The following is a 21,641-nucleotide window of genomic DNA, read 5'->3' as shown; positions in this document are numbered from 1 at the left end:
ATTATCATCCAGCATGCCTTCCTATCTTATTTTACCATGTGTTATGTTTTTTATAGTGTTATTAGTCTGTCCGCGTGATCATATCATCGTGGGTCTGGCAGGTTGGTATACCTGCTATCGCCCCACTACTAGCCACCCTCCCGCCCGATACCCCACCCCAGGGTTCCCTCCCTCTCTCTCTCCCGATCGAGTTTGATTCACTTTATGGCGCTATGTTCCCCTCCCGGGGGCATCCGCTTTCTTTGCACGGGCGGTTCCCGTTGATCTGTGAGGCTTAATATTATTATACATTAACGTACATTACTTACTCTTTTCACTACTCTACCCGGTCGTAGTCGTTTTCTTTCCGTCGCTCGTTTGGCCAACGATCGGCGGGAAGTTTTCTGCTCAGTCCGTGGTACCTTGTCATGTTATATTATTTATTAAGTTTTGTACGTGCTACTCCCTCGGTCCCGCACGTCACGGACCCATTAAAGATCCCTTCCCCCCTCTAGTGTCACGCACCTCACGGACCTCATATAGATATATATATATATATAAGACTTTCATTACGGGATCCCCGGAAGTAGCTTTTATACATTACCATCCGGTCGAGTTGTTTAGTTGAGCCCCCGGAGCCAACGTTACTCATTATTACTTGGATTAACTTTATATATTAGTCATATATATATATATTATATACGATCCTAGTTCTCGACCTTGCCTTCCCTCTTTTGATATGATCACGGTTAAGGTCTGACTTAATTTAATTAAAATTTTTACAATCAAATAGATCTGTTATTTTGATTTATTAAGCACCCCGGGCCCCCCGGGGTCCCCTATTTGCCTTCATTCAATATATTTAAGGCATATATATATATGAATAGTTTTTATCATGAATTTGATATATATAGAGAATTGAAGCACTCTGGGCTCCCGTGCCCTTCATTTGCTTTCATTCAAGATAATTAATGGCTATATATATAAATTTTTTTTATCACGATATTAACATACAGTATACAGATATTTAAGCACCGGGGCCTCCGGGCCCCTAATTTGCTTTCCTTTAAGATACTCATGTATCTTTTATTTTACAGACTGTACGTTGTGCGATGACGGCATGTGTCGCTGTCCTCCACCAACCCTGCGGCCATGATGTGTGTCGTTCGCACGCTCACTGTTCTGTTCAAGTGGATGACCTAGCTGTTTGGCATCCGGACAATTGTGTAGTCTGCTACAAAATGACCTCCACTCTAACATCTGACTCGGTGAGTGCATTTACATTAATACAGACTTGTGGGGAGTTATAAAATATTTTGATGGTTTATTTTAATCATATTATTATTTTAAGGCCACAGTCCTCTGGACTTCCCGCATGCCTTTTACTTCGTGCCTACGAAGTCCTTGGACTTCTCCACTTTTTCTTTGGAACTTTTATTCCTCGCTAATAGTCTGTTCTCTTTCAGAGCACCCAACTTGAAAAGGACACAGCCCAAGCTACCCTCAAGATTTGGATTGGCGGGTTCGCCCGCAACGTGAAGGCCAAACAGCCTTATATCCTCTCTGAGGAATGGTGTTCCCGCCTCTACCCCAATGCTAAAACATCAGCTGCGGTCCCCAAAGAGTTGGCGGACCCTATCATCGAGAGCATTGAATCTCTTCTTCTGGCCCCGGACCAAGAAGAGACGGGCGGCACCCTAACTGAGGACGTCGCTACCCTCAACCTCGATGTGGAACCCATGGCTCAGGATGATCCCGACGCAGGTAGGGACGTAGGTGAGTCAGGTGGTTCCCGGGCTAAGATTCCTCTCCCTAGCCCGGCTTTCTCTTCTACTTCAGAACACTCTCCTTTTCAAGGTTTTCCGGGGACAACCGGGACTGATCTCAGTCCCCGGCCTGTTCCCCCCAAGGTGAAGGCTCATCGTAAGCCTTTATATAAGACTCACAAGTCTTCCAAAGACCACAAGCCTTCGAGATCATCATCCTCGAAGGCCAAATCCTCCTCCACCAGAGTCTCTCAAGACCCAATTGCTGTGCCCTCAACCTCTCACGGAGTAGCCTCTGTTCCGGCACCTGTTCCCCCCAGGCAGAATCATTTAACGCGGAGGATTTTTCAGAGAAACTGTTTGCTCGTTTTGAGTCGATGCTATCGTCTCATACGAAGCAATCGCAAGAGAGCCTAGTTCAAGGACTCATGCGCTCGGGGCTACCACCACTACAACAGCAATACCCCATCCCCGACGCCTCCAAGCTTCCTCCTTTCAATAAGAATAACACTTAGAGGTTAGCATTGCATGCCCCCTTCTCGGAGGGTATGCTTTCAATCGAAGGTTTCGGTACCCGGCCTGTTACGGATTATGAATTCTACCCGCCGGGTCTTGAATTCCCCTTCCCCGGCTACGCTCGCCTCACGGAAGAGGCTCTGATTCGTTTAGATAAGGTCCCAAAGGAAACTGTTATTTTTCCTAAAGAACAGGCACAGTCTGTCTTGGTCCGCGTGTTCAATGAGTGGGACTGCTTGAACACAATGATTACGGCCTACAAAAGTTCGTATACTATGTTTGTGGCCGACGACCAGACCCCTACCCCATGTACGACCAAGATCTTAGAGTCGGTCTTCCAGGCTATCAAAGACGAGAAGCCTTTACCCCAACTCAGGGAGACCGACTTAACCTCCCTTCTCTTTCCGGGAGACAGTGAATGTTGGCGGAAGGCCCCAGCTACCTTCTCGGTAGGTAAGTTGAGCCCGGACTGTGCCTCGACGCAGTTCAGCGAACGGCTTCCCAGACTCCTGGAGTCTCTTATTAAAATGGAATTTGAGTCGAGGTGCAGATTCGGCAGGTCTCTTAATTCGGTTGCCCTTTCCGAATTGACCGTCGCCACTTACAATGAGGAGGACCTCCTTAAGGTCCCCACTAAGTCACTACTGCAAAACTTTATGGCTGACGCCTATGATTTTGCATACGCCAAGACACGTTGTCGACGACACGTCCTCTCTGAAGCCACCATTAGGCACGAACCTAATAGGCTCATCAAAGCTCCAGTCTGGGGCCCGGATCTTTTCCCAGAGGATTTAGTTAACTCGGTCCTCAGCGAGGCAGCTAGAGCCAACCAAAACCTCAAGGTTAGATGGGGCCTCGTTTCAAAGAGGAAATATGAGCCTACTGGTACCCCAATTCGAGGTAGGAAGAGATTGAGGCCTTTCCAATCTTCCCAATTCAGGGTTCAAGCGGTCTCAGTCCAACCGGCTCCTCGAGGTCCCCAGCCTTCTACCTCAAAAGGCCAACAGCAAGAACAATACGTCCTGGTCCCTCAGTCTCAGATCGTCTCGACTTCCTTCTCCCCCGCCTTTAACCCCACTTATGAGGCTCAGGGCTCTTTCCGTGGCTACCAGCGTCACAGGGGTTCCAGGGGTGCCTTTCGTGCCCGAGGTAGCGGAAGGGGTTACCACCGAGGCAAGTCTTCCCGTGGAAGCAGAGGAGGCAAATCATCCTCCAACCATTGAGAAACTGCAGGTAGGAGGGAGATTGTACATATTTCGAGACCATTGGAAGTTCAGCGATTGGGCTTCCAGCATTATCTCGAAAAGCCTAGGGTGGAGCTGGATACAGGGACCTCCTCCACCGAACAGCTTTTACCAACTACCAACAGAAGAACTACGTTCCTTCACAAAAGATCTGCTACAAAAGAATGCTATCCAAAGCATACGTTGCTTAAGATTTCAAGGACGCTTGTTCAGCGTGCCAAAGAAAGGCTCAGACAAATGAAGAGTAATCCTGGACCTGTCTCGTTTAAATTCCTTCATTCGTTGCGACAAATTCCATATGCTTACCGTCTCGCAGGTGCGGACCTTACTTCCCCGTGGGGCCGTCACCACCTCCATCGATCTTATCGATGCCTATTATCACGTTCCAATAGCAAGGCATTTTCGTCCTTTTCTGGGCTTCAAGCTAGGCAAACAAGCCTATGCATTCAAAGTGATGCCATTCGGGCTCAACATAGCACCCAGAATCTTCACCAAACTAGCAGAGACAGTAATTCAAGAGCTTCAAACTCAGGGGATACAGGTAGTGGCCTATCTAGACGATTGGCTAATCTGGTCAGACAATGCCCAGAATTGCCGCATAGCAACGAACAAAGTCCTCACCTTCCTTTGACAACTGGGATCCAAGTCAACCTCGAGAAATCCCGCCTGGTCCCGGAGACCAAGTTTCAATGGCTGGGACTACAATGGGACCTGTGCTCCCATATGCTGTGCCTCCCCAAAGCCAAAAGGAAGGAGATAGCGAGGAATACAAAACAATTTCTCAGGGAGAAGTTGACCTCCAGAAGGAACCAAGAGAGGATCCTAGGTTCCTTACAGTTCGCCTCCCTGACAGACATCGTCCTAAGGTCCAAACTCAAGGACATAAACAGTGTGGCGCTCCAGAGCAACCGCAAAACGCCGAGAGAGACGTGCTCGCCTTCCCCCAATCCTGAGAAAAAGTCTGCAGCCTTGGACGAAGATCAAGAATCTTTCCAAGCCGGTTCCCTTACAACATCCGGTCCTGGGTCTCGTCGTTCACACAGACGCCTCCTTAACAGGGTGGGGAGGTTACTCCCAACACAAGAAAGTCCAAGGGTTATGGTCACCGGTCTTCCAACAAATGCACATCAACGTCCTAGAGGCCATGGCAGTCTTCCTCACTTTAAAACGTCTCAATCCAGCCAGGAATCTCCATATCAGACTGGTTCTCGACAGTGCAGTCATAGTTCACTGCCTCAACAGAGGAGGCTCCAGATCAGCCCAAATAAACCACATCATGTTGAAGATTTTCTCCATGGCGGCAATGCACAAGTGGGACCTGTCAGCAGTCCATCTAGCAGGAGTCCGGAATGTGGTAGCGGACTCACTTTCCCGGACGACTCCGCTATAGTCGGAATGGTCACTAGACAATCGATCTTTCCAGTGGATACTATCTCAAGTCCCGGGTCTCCAGGTGGATCTGTTTGTGACGGAATCCAATCGCAAACTAGATTGTTACGTAGCCCCCAACCTGGACCCTCTGGCTTATGCCATTGACTCTATGATTCTAGATTGGAATACCTGAAAGACGATTTATCTGTTTCCTCCGGTAAATCTCCTGCTGAAAGTTCTGCACAAACTCAGATCCTTCAAAGGTCAAGTGGCTCTCATAGCCCCCAACTGGCCCAAGAGCAATTGGTTCCCCTTGTTGCTAGAACTAGGTCTCCGCCCCCGGCGGATTCCCAATCCGGTGCTAACACAGACAGTACAAACTCGCAATGTGTTCGCTTCCTCAAGGATTCTGAGTGCCCTAACTTTATGGACTTCATGAAGTTCGCAGCTCAATGAGGTGCAAACATCGATCCTTTGAATACTATTTTCCTGGAATCTGACAAAAGGGAATCTACTCTCCGTCAATATGACTCAGCTGTCAAGAAATTAGCTAAGTTTTTGAAAGATTCCCAAGTTGAGAAAATGACAATGAACCTAACTGTGACATTCTTCAGAACTCTCTTCGAATCAGGCCTGGCAGCCAATACCATTACTACAATCAAGTCAGCCTTGAAAAAGATCTTCCATATTGGTTTTGACATTGATTTAACGGATTCATATTTCTCATCCATTCCGAGAGCTTGAGCCAGACTAAAACCTTCAACTCGCCCTAGCGCAGTTTCCTGGTTTTTGAACGATGTTCTTAAGCTAGCCTCTGACACCCCAAATGAATCCTGTAACTATATGGCATTATTAAGAAAAGTCACTTTTTCTTTTGAGCCTCGCCTCTGGCTCCAGAATCTCAGAATTGTCAGCCTTATCTAGAGACCCAGGTCATATAGAGTTTCTCTCTTCGGGTGAGGTCCTTCTCTCCCCTAACAAAGTTTTCCTGGCTAAAAAAGAGGACCCCCAAAACAGGTGGTCTCCCTGGAAGATTGTTCCACTTCCTAGGGATCCATCCCTGTCCAGTTACCACCCTGAAATCCTACTTAAGTAGAACTTCCACCACAACCACAGGGCCCTTATTTATTAGAGAACATGGAGGAACTATTACCCTTAAGGGAATCAGGCAACAAATTCTTTATTTTATTAAACAAGCTAATCCTGAATCATTCCCCCATGTCCATGATATTCGAGCTGTGGCTACCTCAATTTTTTCCACCATATGAAATTTGATGAGCTCTCAAAATATACAGGTTGGAAGTCCCATAAAGTTTTCAAGTGCCACTACCTAAAACCTTTAGAAGCTCTTAGATTTTCCACAGTAGCTGCAGGGAATATAGTTCCTCCTGAAGGTACTGAGTCCTAATCACAATGTCTTGCTCTGTCCTCTTTCCCTCCTGCCTGGCTTACCTGTTGTTCCTACCTGTTTTGTTTACCATACACCCTTATGGCGTATTATTTTATTATTCAATTGATCAATTTCACGAATTGTTTTGACTTCACTTGTTCTTGAAATCCCAGAGCTGATTTTCTTTTGTTATGTTAAATATTTGTTATGGGTTTTCTTTCGCTTGGTCCCTCTATCTTCCCCTGGTGGGATTTTGTAACATGCTCATATTTATATCTATGATTGAATGTTTAACTTTGCATTTTGATTACCAAGCTGGATTACCACTATTCATATCTGTTGACTTTTACCTACGGGTTTCATTATTGATTGTTTACCATGTCTAATTATCACTGTCATTTACATGTTGATCTATTTTACGGGTTTCCACATCCCTCCTTTTTTATATTAAAACTCATCAGCTATGTTATTTTTTTGTTATTCCCCTCAGGTAGTTAGCCATATTGGGTCCCCATTCTCTGGTACGATTTCACTGGGCGGCACGGGTCGGAGCCCAGAAAAGGGATTTTGACGTAAGAAAAATCTATTTCTGGGCGAGAGACCCGTGCCGCCCAGTGAACCCACCCGTCCCTCCCTAATTGGGTCCCAATCTGGGGTGCTATAAGGAGTGACGTCACTGGTGTGGGATTACTAGTATTAGTAGGATGTTGAACGGCACCTCGCTGTTCGGGGATATTGACAGGAGATATCTAAATGGTGCGAGGCCTCTAGTTGTGATTAATTCACGCCCCAGTAGTATACCGACACCTTATTAAGATGAGCAAGCTGGGTTCAACCTAGCATTCCTATACAAATTTTTCTCTGGTAAATTTATAGCAGTTTTTACCTTCGAAATGATGTTAAAGGAGCATTTCACTGGCCGGCACGGGTCTCTCGCCCAGAAATAGATTTTTCCTACGTCAAAATCCCTTTTATAAACCGAACAATTTTGTCAACCGGAATTTTCATTTCCTTTTAGTTCTTTTTTACAAATTTTCATTTTTTTCCTCGTCTAAACGCAAAATAATCGTGAAAAAGAAAGTAAAAATAAAATAAAAATTCTGCTTGACAGAATTGTGGAATTTTATTCTTTTCAATGATATCTTTCTCTTTAATATCGAGCAACAAATAAGTGAGAAAAATGTACCTAAGTGTGCATAAGTATGTTTTTGAGTTGTAAGCTCCCAAAGATTTGCAAAAAAATTTTCGCTTCTTTTCTTAAAGAAATCAAGATAATATTATTATGATAACTTTTATATTTTATTCCTACATAAAAGCACCCTAAACAAGGTATTTGAACCCTCATTTTACTATTCCTATGTAACGAGTTGCCAGCGATCTCTCATTGTTGCCAGTGTTTTAGTTAGCAGGTTTCAGCTTTGTACTCTTATTCAAGTTTCCCTCTTTCTTGGTTCTTTTATCTTGTTCTCCACTTACTTTTTGTTCTTTCTATCACCTTATGTAACAATGGCATTGCTATAAAGTTCCAGAGGATGTTGTGAAAGCACAATCTACATACGAACTTCAAGTAAACAAAACATATGCATTATAACTTCTATACGTCTTTGGAGACTTTGGCTGATGTTCTCGTAGCTGGGTAGTTTTCATTTACCTACCCTCTACCAGTGCCTTCCATTTCTGCCAAAAGTACGAGATTACGAAACGAGAGAGAGAGAGAGAGAGAGAGAGAGAGAGAGAGAGATAACTACGATTCTGTCAAGCTCAGTCATGCAGACAACGCAGTAAGGATGACGTCATTATTTAAAGACCACTATATCATCATTGTTTGGAAAAATGATAGACTATTTGTCCTTTTTATGACCTTAGGTAACATTAGCCTTACTATAAAGTTCCCGAGGATGTTGTGAAAGCACAATCTACATACGAACTTCAAGTAAACAAACACATGCATTATCACTTCTATACGTCATTGGAAACTCTGGCCGATGTTCTCATAGCTGGTAGTTTTCATTTACCTACCCTCTACCAATGCCTTTATTTCTGCTAGAAGTACGAGATTTTGAAACGAGAGAGAGAGAGAGAGAGAGAGAGAGAGAGAGAGATCATGAATTTAATTTTGGAGTAATAGCATTTGGTTGATATAGATGGCAGTTCAAATTGAGAGAGAGAGAGAGAGAGAGAGAGAGAGAGAGAGAGAGAAAGAGAGAATATCAACCATTATTTGATTTATGAGTGTTGAACATTGTTATTATAGTATTTGTATAAATGGCAGTTTTAAATAATTCTAGAGAGAGAGAGAGAGAGAGAGAGAGAGAGAGAGAGAGAGAAAGATAGAGAGAGAGAGAGAAAGATAGAGAGAGAGAAAGAGAGAGAGAGAGAGAGAGAGAGAGAGAGAGAGAAAGATAGAGAGAGAGAAAGAGAGAGAGAAAGAAAGAGGAGAGAGAAAGAAAGAGAGAGAGAGAGAGAGAGAGAGAGAGAGAGAGAGAGAACTACTACTATGTCAAACTCACGTTATGCAGACGACGCAAGGTAAGGATGACCTCATCATTTAAACACCGCTTAGTATCTTCAGTTGTTTGGAAAAATGATTACTATTTGTTCTTTTTATGACCTTAGGTAACATTGGCCCTTGCTATAAAGTTCCTGAGGACGTGAAAACACAATGTACATACGAACTTCAAGTAAACAAACACATGCATTATAACTTCTATACGTATTGGAAACTCTGGCTTCTGTTCTCGTAGGAGTAGATTTCGTTCAACTACGCTCTACCAATGCCTTCCATTTCTGCCAGACGTACGATATCTCGAAACATAAGTGAAAAATCGCTTTAAATATGCTAAAATAACCCAGAAAGACGATTTTGTCAAACTCAAGTCATGCAGACGACACAGTAAGGATGACGTCATCATTTAAAGACTGCTATATCTTCGTTATTTGTAAAAAATAATTGGCTGAAAACTTCTGGGAGCATGTACGATATGTTTACGCATACATAGAAACAAAACTATTTTCGATTTTTGAAAGTTATGTCAAAGTACAATGGGGGACAGTCCCTTTAAATTGTCTCCAAGTTACCTATTAGTTTTTGTGCTTTCTTTTCAGCTTTTATGCTCTGTTTAGTGTACATCAGATCCTTGCTGATAATAATACAGAGATCTTCCTCTTGGTGCATACGTTCTATTCTATTACAAAGCAAGTGAGTAATCTGATTGCGGGTTACTATAACTTATGTGCATGACTTTACATTTCCTACTGTTGAAAGGCCTTTGCCATTTTCTAGACCATTCTCCTAGCTTCATTAGATCCTGTCTTAATGTTTCTAAGTGTTCTGAGTTTGCAGCATTTATGCATAGTTTAGTGTCAGCAAATTTGGCTATTCTACTTGTTAATCTTAAATCTATGTCATTAATGTAGTCAGAAATAGCCATGGGCCAAAGACGGATCCTTGAGCTACTCCGTTTGTAACAGCTGCCACTCTAGAGCTTCTCCAATTGATCAATACTCTGTTTTCTGTTTGTTCGCCAATCTGATCTATTCCCCTATCTTGTCAATAATGCCAAGTGCTCTAATTTAGACCATTAATTTTTTATGAGGAACTTTGTCAAAAGACTTTTGAAAGTCTATGTATATGATGTCCATTGCCCTGCTTTTGTCATAAAAGCTTAACATATTGAGGAAAAATTCCAAAAGATTTGTCACACATGATCTCTTTTGTCTAAAACCATGTTGGCTATCTATCAGAAGATTGTTTTTCTCTGTATGTTCTACTATGGAATCTACTGAGAATGATTAAAAATTTTGAAAGGCACTGAAGCTACACACAGGTCTGAGGTTGCTAGGTTCTTCTTTTGGTCCCTTTTTGTAGATTGAAGGAGAATTGCCTAGTTTCCATCCTTGTAGCAGCTCTCATTTATTGGCTGTTTTTTGGAACATTTTGTAAAAGTGTAAGGTTATATCTTCTAGTTCTATAATCTCTCTTGGATGAATATCATTTGTACCCAATGCCTTTGATTTCCTGAGAGAGAGAGAGAGAGAGAGAGAGAGAGAGAGAGAGAGAGAGAGAGAGAGAGAGAGAGAGAGAGAGAGAGAGAGAGAGAGAGAGCGCCTTACCTTATTGCCTTATTTTTTGTTTGGGTTCCCCCAGGTCCCTCAGTGTGAGGCACCTCGTATATCCACCAGAGAGTTGCTAATACATCTTCCGGTGTATTTTGCATCTTCCAGTCTTGGATGGTCTGGGATGCATCTTAGGTATTTATCGAGCTGATTTTTAAACGCATCTACGCTCACTCCTGATATGTTTCTTAGATGAGCTGGCAGCATATTAAATAGTCGCTGCATTATCGATGCTGGTGCGTAGTGGATTAATGTCCTGTGCGCCTTTCTCAGTTTACCTGGAATGCTTTTTGGTACTATTAATCTACCTCGGCTTGCTCTTTCTGATACTTTAAGCTCCATGATGTTTTCAGCAATTCCTTCTATTTGCTTCCATGCTTGTATTATCATGTAGCGTTCTCTTCTCCTTTCTAGACTGTATAGTTTTAAAAATTGCAGTCTTTCCCAGTAATCAAGGTCCTTAACTTCTTCTATTCTAGCAGTATAGGACCTTTGTACACTCTCTATTTGCGCAATATCCTTTTGGTAGTGTGGGTACCATATCACATTGCAGTACTCGAGTGTACTACGCACATAAGTTTTGTAAAGCATAATCATGTGTTCAGCTTTTCTTGTTTTAAAGTGTCTGAATAACATTCCCATTTTTGCTTTACATTTAGCCAACAGTGTTGCTATTTGGTCGTTGCATAACATATTCCTATTTAAAATTACACCAAGGTCTTTAATTGCTTCCTTGTTTGTGATTGTCTCATTATTAGGTCCCTTGTATGCATACACCATTCCTTCTCTGTTTCCATAATTTATTGATTCGAATTTATCGGAGTTAAATACCATCCTATTTATCTCCGCCCATTCATATATTTTGTTTAGATCTCTTTGTAGTGCGTTCCTATCTTCATCACAAGTAATTTCTCTACTTATTCTTGTGTCATCGGCGAAACTTCTCACTACGGAGTTTTCAACATCACAGTCTATGTCTGAGATCATAATAACAAATAGCAGTGCAGCTAATACCGTACCTTGGGGCACACCAGATATTACCTGGGCTTCATCTGATTTCTCGTCATTTGCAACCACTATCTGTTTTCTGTTTTGCAGGAATTCTTTTACCCATTTTCCTATCTTTCCCACAATATTATGCTTTCTCATTTTTTTCTCCAATATGTTATGGTCTACCTTGTCAAAGGCTTTAGCAAAATCTAGATAGATCACATCTGTGTCTTTTTCATTTATCATATTATTGTATATATTTTCATAGTGAGCTATCAGTTGGGTCTGTGTACTTTTTCCAGGTACGAAACCGTGTTGACCCATATTAAACAAATTGTTTTTGACCAAATGGTTCATTATTTTCTTTTTTATTACCCTCTCATACACTTTCATAATATGTGATGTTAGACTAACAGGTCTATAATTGCTTGCCTCTAGTCTTGATCCACTTTTGAAGATAGGGGTTATATAAGCTAATTTATGTTTAACATATATCTCGCTCATATCTATACTCTGTCTTAGCAGTATTGCAAGTGGCTTCGCGATAGTGTTTGCAGTTTTTTTTAACAAAATCGCTGGAACTCCATCTGGTCCGGCTGCCGATCCATTTTTAATTTCGTTTATAGCCGTGACAATATCTGCTTCATTAATATCTATATCCGTTAGATATTCAACATTTTCTTCTCTCATTTCTGTTTCATTATTCTCATTCGCAATTCTTGGCGTGAACTCACTCTTATATTTTTCTGCTAATATGTTGCATATTTCCTTTTTTTCATTCGTTAGCCGTCCTTCAATTCTTAGAGGGCCTATTTCTATTCTCCTTTTATTCATTTTTTTTTGCATAGGAGTAAAGTACTTTGGGGTTTCTTTTTATATTTTGAAGTGTCCTTTCTTCTAAGTCCCTTTTTTCATTTTCTTTCGACTGCATAATCTTTTGTTCTGTATTTTCTATCTTACATTTTATTTCCCTCATTTTCCACACATTTTTTTCTTTTGCAAGATTTTTCTTCCACTTTTTAATTTTCTGAAATAAGATCCTTCTGTCTCTTGGTATGCACGTCTTTTGTTTATTGTTTTTTTTCGGTACATATTTTTCAACAATTTTCTCCAGTATTTTGTACAGTATATCCGTATTTACCTGTATGTTATCACTTATAAATACATTTTTCCATTCTTTATTCAGTTCTTCATTTATTTCTGACCATTTTATATTCTTACTGTAAAAGTTATATTTTCCATATCCTTCCCAAAGTTTTGTGCTTTTATTAATTCTGTGATCACTTGCTTTGGAATGAACTATCAATTCTATGACATTGTGGTCTGAAATTCCCGTGTTATACACTATTATTTCTTTAACATAATTCACCTCATTCACAAATACTAGATCTAGGACATTTTCCTTTCTTGTTGGAATGTGGTTTATTTGTTGCATATTATGTTCTAATAGCATATCTTGAAGCTTTTCAAATTGCCTCTTATCTTCTGCGCTACTATTACTCTCTTTTTTATATGTATACATACAACCACTTTCTTCTATCCGTTCTTTCCAATCCACGAAAGGAAAGTTAAAATCTCCGGATAGGAGTATATTCCAGTCTTTATGGTTTCTACATATATCATCTATTTTTTCTATTATTATGTCAAACTCCTTAGTATTTGGGGGTCTGTAAACATATTCACTAGTTTTTCAAATTCAAATTCTACCGCAATCAATTCACATTCTGTGTTGCTGTATTTTTCACAGACTTTTCCTTGATTTATGTCTCTTCCATATATTGCGGTTCCCCCTTGATTCCTATTTTTTCTGTCTGATCTATAAGTTTGGAAACCCTTTATCTGGTCATCACTGCCAGTCTCTTGGGAATACCATGTTTCACTTATATTTAATATATCTATTTTTTCAATTTGGGTTAGTTCTTCTAGGAACTCTATTTTCCTTTTAGAGTTACTCGTGACTAAACCCTGTGCATTCATCACTATTATGGTTTGTGTCTCATTTCCATTATTTAATATTGGTAATAATATGGATTCTCCCATGCTTCCTTCCTGTTCTGATATGATGTTCTTTTCTTCATTTCTCGGAATTCTGCCATTAAAAAATCCAACTTTTCCATGATATTTGTTCTTTCGCCTTCATACTTATTTTTGTGTGTAAACCTGCAATTATCTCCATATCTGCACCAACCCCTGGCATTATATATGCATTCTTGGTAGTTGGGCTCTATTTGTGGAGCTTTAGGTTGAAAGGCCTTTTTTGGTGCATAGTGCGGTATATACGCGGTCTGCTTTTTTGTTTCTTTTTTTGTTTCATTTTTGTTTTTCTTTTCAGTTTGCTGAGTTTTCTTACTCTCATTCATAGTTGCAGGATGCATATATCGACATTTTTTGTTGAAACTGCATCCTTTTCCTTCTTTTAGGGTTTTGCATATTTTTGGATGGAGATCTCTGCATTCGTCTCCATATCCGTCTAAATACGCACATTTACCATATATTTCATAATTATGGCATATCTTTGGATGCTTGTAGTAGCATCTTTCGCCAAATTTGCAATTCCCTCTTTTCAGCCTATTACAGACTATATCTTTCTTTTCTTTTTTTTCTTGTTCTTGCTCTTCCCTAAAAGTATGTAGGTCCGGGTAGAGTCTCTTGGGTCTATTATTTGTTTCCATCTGATAATTTATTTCTTCATAAGTATGTTGTTGGATGGCATCATAAGTTATATCAATGATTTCCTCTGCATCCTTACACATATCTTGTTCATTTTTCTCTTCTTCTTCTTCATCTTCATCTTCATCTTCTTCTTCTTCTTCTTCTTCTTCTTCTTCTTCTTCAACTAATTGCAGCTTTAGTCTCGACTTAATTATATTTTCTATCCAGACTAAGCATGTTGAGCAGAATACCTTTGTGTCTCTATTTTTTATTTTTTGCTGTATTTCAGCACATGTGGGGTGTGTTGGAACATTACAGGCATTACATTTTCTAATCAGTTGTTGAGGATTATTAATGGAATACCATATCTTACATGTATTACACCATTTTGGCATTCTTTTTCCCAATGCATCAATCAGCATATTTACCATATTGGATTTGTTATTGTTCTTTGATGGAATGTGTTGATTGATGTAGACTTTCTTTATAAGTCTCTTTAACACTTGGATTTTCTTTGGAATTTCTTCAATTATTTTACTGATGTTTTCCGCAGATTTGTTCCAGTCTATTGGATCATATTGTTTCAATATGTCTGCGAATATTTTTCCGTCACACTGGTTGGAGTTGTTAGTGACATCTGTCGTCAATCGGTCGAGCTCCTGTTTCGCCAACTCATGAAATTTGCCTTTGCTGACTCCAGCGATATCTCTCCACGAGTTGCCTGTGTTATACAATGCCATCTTGGTCAGATTTTTATTAATTCACAAGATAACTATCCCATGCCGACGATTTATCTCACTTTTCTGCCCTCAAACTAATCACCAACTATTCACGAAAACTTGTAGCTATATTTCACTCGATAGCCTTTTTGTTATCCGCGTTAAATCAGGATATTTTTAGGGACGCACAAGTGTTCACTTCACCGGCATACAAATACAACTCAGAGAGTTGAAAGAGAGAGGAGAGAGAGAGAGAGAGAGAGAGAGAGAGAGAGAGAGAGAGAGAGAGAGAGAGAGAGAGAGAGAGAGAGAGAGAGAGAGAGTGTGTGTGTGTTTTACAAAGTTACAAGGATTTTGGATGCCTCAAAGACTTTTTAGTTCACCAGAGGAGACTTATTTGCTCTTTGGTAGAGCGATTTGGTTTAAGCATTTAGAATTCTTATGATCTTAAATTAGAAGCACATCGTAAACCAGAGAAATTCAGAGAGCACGATTTTCTGCAAGCTTCATCCAGTCCAAATGAAAATCACAGCGTAAACCAGAGAAATTCAAAGAGCAAGAGTTTTGCAAGCTTCATTCAGTCTAATTTATTCTTGAACTCATTTACTGTGTTACTGTTTACTACATCCGTTGGAAGTCTATTCCAAGTATTTGCTATTTTGTATGTAAAAAATTTGCCACATTGAGTGATGCATCTTTTCAATTCCAGTTTGTATCTGTTACTCTGGACAGATTTGTGCTATTGTGAATACTTTGTTGTAATTTACATTTGTTATCCCTTTAAAAATTTTGAATGATTCTATTAACTGTGTCCTTAGTCATCTAACTTTTAAATCAAATAAGTTCAAACGATCCATCATCCGTTTATCTCCGAATTAACCTAGTGTTGGAACACGTTTGGTGATCCTAGCTTGTACTGCTTCCAGTCTAACTATATCTAGATGTGGTCTTACTAAAGAAAAAAGAGAGAGAGAGAGAGAGAGAGAGAGAGAGAGAGAGAGAGAGAGAGAGAGAGAGAGAGAGAGAGAGAGAGAGAGAGAGAGAGAGAGAGAGAGAATTTTGTATGTCTCAAAGACTTAGGAGTTACAAGGATTTTGTATGTCTCAAAGACTTAGGAGTTACAAGGATTTTGTATGTCTCAAAGACTTTTTAGTCCATCAGTGGAGAGACTGTTTGCTCTTTGATAGAGTGATTCAGTTTAAGCATTTAGAGAGTTCTTATGATCTTGTCTAACTTATTCTTGAACTCGTTTACAGTGTTACTGTTTACTACATCTGTTGGAAGTCTATTCCAAATATTTGCCATTTTGTATGTAAAGAACTTGTCACATTGAGTGGTGTTGTATATTTTCAATTCCTTTTTGTATTTGTTCCCTCTGGACTTATTTGTGCCAGAGTGAATAGATTGTTGTGATCTACATTTTTTATTCCTTTAAGAATTTTGAATGCCTCTATAAACTGTCCCCTTAATCGTCGATTTAGTAAAATCAAAGAAGTTCAAACGTTCCATCCTCCATCTATATCTGAATTGCCTTAGTGTTGGAACTAGTTTGTTGACCCTAGCTTATACTGCTTCCAGTCTATCTATATCTAGATGAGGTCTTACACACACACACAGAATGAGAGAGAGAGAGAGAGAGAGAGAGAGAGAGAGAGAGAGAGAGAGAGAGAGAGAGAGAGAGAGAGATCTAAGTGTCGATTATTGAAATGCTCCCCGAAATTGAAAAATAGAATACAAACATGCTCGGATAAACTACAATTGAACACAATGATGTCTAATGAAATATGAAGGCTTAATAATGAACTAAAAATTAAATACTGTACGGAGCTTTAAAAAGAAACTAAATGTACAAACAGGCGCACACGCACAAAGAAAGAGAGAGAGAACGTATTCTTATGATAATAATAAAGGCTATACTGTAAATGTACTGTATGAAAACTAAGATACAGTCATACCTCTCTTCATGAAAGAATCTGCTTATAAAATGCGAAGATTTTTATAACTCTCTTTGCAAAAAATGTTTCATAATAAAAGTGATTTGCCAACCAGGCCGAGAATAAAATAGTCACCCATTAAAAATAAGAAAACAGTTTGGCTGTACAGTATTTCATTGTGGTTATACTGTAGCCTTATTATGAAATCTAATGTGGTTTTTGTAGGATTCAAAATGAATTAGACATTTACATGGGGCTCTAACACAAAATTTTCACGAAACGAAAGCCACTCCAGAACGAATTAATTTTGTGTTCTGAGGCATTACTGTATCCTGTGACATATTGGTGCTGATGTAATATTCATCATGAAGTTATTTTCAAATAAATTACGAAAATATAAAAAAAATACGGATTCCCTCAACACGGTAGTGGGACCTTCAGATCAGCTGATCAAAATCAAAGTTTAGAAAAATAAAAGCTGGTAATTGTTGATTGGTAAAGTAATTCTGAAATTGACAAAAAAAAAAAATTTTAATAGAGCACATATCCTATTAACCCTTTTACCCCCAGGCTATTTGGAAATTTCCAACCCTTAACCCCCAAGGGGTTATTTTTTTCCCAGCACATTTTGCTGTATATTTTTTTTTAAATTGCTCTAACAGCCTTAATTTTTGTCATAGAGAGGTCAGGTTGGTCTCATTCTCTTGAAAAATGCCTGAATTTTCTGAATAAAGTATAAAAAATATGAAAAAAAAAAATTTTTATAGCATTTTTTTGCAAGGACGTACTGGTACGTCCATGGGGGTAAAGGGATGGCTTTTGTGAAACGTACCAGTACGTCCTTTGGGGCTAAAAGGGTTAAACAAGAAAATTAAGTAAAGATATACAATAAAAAAATATTACTGAATCATGACACACAATAAATCTACGGAAACTTCAATTTTTAAGTTGGACTTTGAGTCCAGATCAACTTCCAATGCATCTCTTGGTCCTATCTCAGTTGTAAGTAGATGACTACCTGTATAGCAGTAATTTCTTACCATAGTAAATGGATATACAGTGTAGAGCAAGAACTGGGACAAGCTGGGGGGGGGGGAGAGTGGAAAGTGGAGCAAAACAATCTCAGTGCAAAGGAGCGTGAGCTATTCATAATCTTACTTTTATTCTTGCCCATGCTGACGAAGAGTCTGATGATTTGTGAGCGGGCTCTTTTGGTTCTCTTCAGCTATCTCCTCAGCGCCATCACAGGGCAGAGTAGTAGTTGATCAGAGTCATCTGTTACAGACAGGAGACTCAATCTGGAAGGGCCCGACTCTAGGATCTGCTACAGCCGCATTTTGAGTCTTAGCTACCAACTCGGTTATGAAGCAGAGTATCACCAGCCTTAACTTCTTGAAGGGGCGACATCATAGGACAGATCATGAAGTTCACCAACTCTTCGCAGAGGCCAGGGCAAGAGGGAAGGCTGTCCTAAGGATCCTCTTGATCCGAGGCTTGATGAATAGGTTCATATGGGGATCCTTTCAGTGAACATAAGACTTTCATTACGTTCCAAAGAGCAGGTCTGACTTCTGACTGAGGGCATGTGTGCTCAAAATTTCGTATGAGACACAATTTTTCTTCAGACCTTGAGCGTCAGCCGTACTAGATCTCTGCAGTGGCGGTATCCTTAAGTGGAAGTGTGAGGTGATCACCACATTGGAGGAGGGAGTCTTGTCTCGCCTTCCTCCATCTGTCAGCGACAGCCTCTATATCCTCCACGTGGAACAGTGAAGGACCATCTAAGGGAACATTACGCAGCCTCATCGCTTAGCTCACAAGAATGGTGAGATTGTAGAGGCCAAAAGAACTAACCAGATTGAGTGGGACTCGAACCACAGTCTGGCGATCACCAGTCAGGGACGTGACCACTCAGACCACCACAACCTAACTCACATTTCACTGCATCGCAACGTCTCCAAACCCAGTTGATCCACTGGTTAACAACGTTTCTCCATCAAGAACTTGAAAGTCCTGGCTTACGAGAGGAGGAATGCTATTATTATTATTATTATTATTACTTTATTACTAGCAGTGATTCCTTCCTCTGAGGGGTGGAGAGATCCTCGTTCTTAACGAGGAAACCCACTGTCCATAACCCGAAATACAGCCATGAAGCGGCTTGCAAGAAACATCTTGCAACCTTTTCCATGTTGGTGGGATCATCCTCAGAGAAATATACTAGGAGGGTTGCCAGCTTAGCCAAAAAATAGAATTCTGGGTCAAGAGGTAATATTGCCAGGTCTAATGGTAGAGAAGACAGGCTGTTCTCTACCATCTCGTAGTACTTCCCCTTTTTATGCCTTGCATTACATTTTATCCACTGGGAAGGCAGCCATTCCCTGTAAAAATCACAATTACAAGAATGGGTACGACACTTACCTTGACAACTTGGGCAAACAGGATCGGAATCACTCTCGACCTGGATCATAAAAAGAGAAAAGGAAAAGCAAAGATCAGAGCACAAGCATAAAAGCACAATGCGGAAGTAGTAGTAAACACGTATGCTACGATGACCTGGATCTGAGTGTAGGTGTCTTGCTGATTCAGACACTTCTTCCCAGACTGGGTGGATAGTTGGAAACCATACAAAGTTACCAGGATCCCACAACTTCTAAATTACGGTCACAACTAAAATGACTTAAAGTTTGCATTTGCATAGGAACAAATTTACAAAAATAAAGTTTTACTATATTTTTTAATTGTTTATAAAAAAAATTAGGCTAAATTCAAATTCCTTTCATAAAAATGTACTGAATAATAAATTTCTTCTGCTAATTATAATTTTAGGGAAACATTCCGATTGAATATCATTTTACCTTAACTATTATCCTATAACTACTGTATTAAGTATACAAAATCTGTGAACATTGAGAGATTTTGGTAGTTTGTAAAAGGATGCTAATTCCTTGTGGAACCTAACATCACCTAAGATTTGAATATCAATCAAGATAAAAAAAAAATGAAAAAGCAATTATAACTTTTGTGTGATTTTGGCAAAATTACTTTCCTGGGATTTTGGAAAACCTACCTCAAGGACATCACTGAACAAAAACAAGGTCAGTGTATCCCCTCTTCCACTACAAGTTTCACTCAGCTCTGTAACATCAACTTTGTTCAAATACACTCTATGAGATGCAACGAGGTTGGGCTGAAAGAAAAATATATATAGATAACTTTATATTCAAAATAATACTTTTGGTTTGATTTTGCCTTGAAATTACTCCAGATTCAAGAACTTAGTTCTAGCATTGATCAAAATAACTTTATTCTTTTTAAGCTTAAAAATATATTTTATGCTCTAAATTCTGCACTTAAAAACAAATACTGTATTTCCCGTGACATAGGGGACACCTTTTTTCTTGAAAAATGCCTGTAAAAATCACCCTGCATCTTAACACTAAGAAAAAGATGTACAGTGGAGTTTGCACACTCACTAGACATAAAACATGACCTACAATTATCATTCATAGGTAATAAGTAAATTTATTTCAACAGAACGTCCTCAACTTACAAACATTCCGATACGAACTCAAATCCAACTGAAAATAATACTGTATAAGATATACACTGTAATAAAACAATATTATATCCTTTAATACAGTAAACAAAATATTTATAATAACCTAATATCTATTTCATATGAAAACTTACTACTTGTTGACTTTTGTAGCTGGAAATCATAGGCATGAAATTCAGGTTAGGCCTACACTAGGCCAAAATTTCACAAAACTGGACTTGCAAACAATTCAACTTACAAACAGCTTCTTGGAATCAATTAAGTTTATAAGTTGAGGACATTCTCTATATAGCACTTTGTTTAATGAAATACAGAAGCAAGTTGATTGTTTGTTTTGGTAATCAGCTGATGACTCGCCAACTAGTGGTCTCCTAACAGAGGATGCTATGACATATCAATTGTTTATACAAAATTTACCTATTTTCTCATATTTTGCTGACATTTTGTATTAAAGCTGTAATTTTGATAATAACTTTGCTGCCTTATTTCCAAAATGTTACAAACAGTTGCTGAATAAATTGGAAAAAACATATTACTGTTAGTTGAATGCAGTATTACCAAGTTAGTATAAAACGGATTTTGAGCGAAGCGAAAAATCTATTTTTGGGTGAGATGGCCATGACCTCCTGATGGAAGGTTCCTTCAGTAGCTTCCTGAGGGTATATTTGACTACAGTAGATATTCCCAGAGAATTAAACTAAAGGTTTCACAGAATTCTAACTCCTGGCGCGAGTACCCGTAAGGTTTCCCTTTTGGATATTGTATATCAACAGGGGACGTATGCTTGACACACCACATGGCTATCTGCACCCCACATAGCGTTTACGCTTCGAGGGGGAAGGTGTGGCAAGTTATAGGAGGGGCCGTTGCAAAGTTCTCCTCCTGTGTTACTGTTACGGTACCGAGCGACGTAAACAAACGGCCGCCATAGCTGTCCGCCATCTTGACAAACGTCACATCCGCCCGCGTCGTTCGTTCTAGCGTTTCTGTCAGCCTCCACGATGCAATCAAGAAAGGGAGGGGCCTGACAGGCCAGAATAGAGAAAATAGGGCGGGTCCATCAGGACGTCATGGCCATCTCACCCAAAAATAGATTTTTCGCTTCGCTCAAAATCCGTTTTTTGGGCTCAAGCCATGACGTCCTGATGGAAGTGTACCAGAGAATTAGTGTATCGTGGATTTTCCCCGTTTCGGTAGTGCCTTCTACTTCAAACAATATTCCTTTGGTCTGATGACCTTAGAGACAGTGACATCTCCGCTGCATGTCACTACCATTGACATAAACTATGACCTGGCTTCCTGCCCCCCTGGCAAGGAAGTCCTGTGTGGACAATAGGAACATCTCGAAGTACCCTGATGATGATAAACTCACCTGTAGACGAGGATCTTGTCGGTCTCGACGGAC

The 21,641-nt window shown here is 39.9% G+C and overlaps 1 protein-coding gene across 1 annotated transcript in view; it reads right to left on the bottom strand.

Moving 5' to 3' along the window:
• Window positions 1-21,641, bottom strand: part of pbl (epithelial cell transforming 2 pebble) — a 501,682-nt gene that overhangs the window by 177,272 nt on the left and 302,769 nt on the right. The window contains exon 13 of the mRNA XM_068379544.1: window positions 19,748-19,867. Within this exon, the coding sequence (XP_068235645.1) occupies window positions 19,748-19,867 (120 nt within the window). The remainder of the gene's footprint in view (window positions 1-19,747; window positions 19,868-21,641) is intronic.

This window comes from Palaemon carinicauda, chromosome 9 (genome assembly GCF_036898095.1).
Source record: "Palaemon carinicauda isolate YSFRI2023 chromosome 9, ASM3689809v2, whole genome shotgun sequence".
NCBI lineage: Eukaryota > Metazoa > Arthropoda > Malacostraca > Decapoda > Palaemonidae > Palaemon > Palaemon carinicauda.
This window is presented reverse-complemented; position numbering and strand designations above follow the sequence as displayed.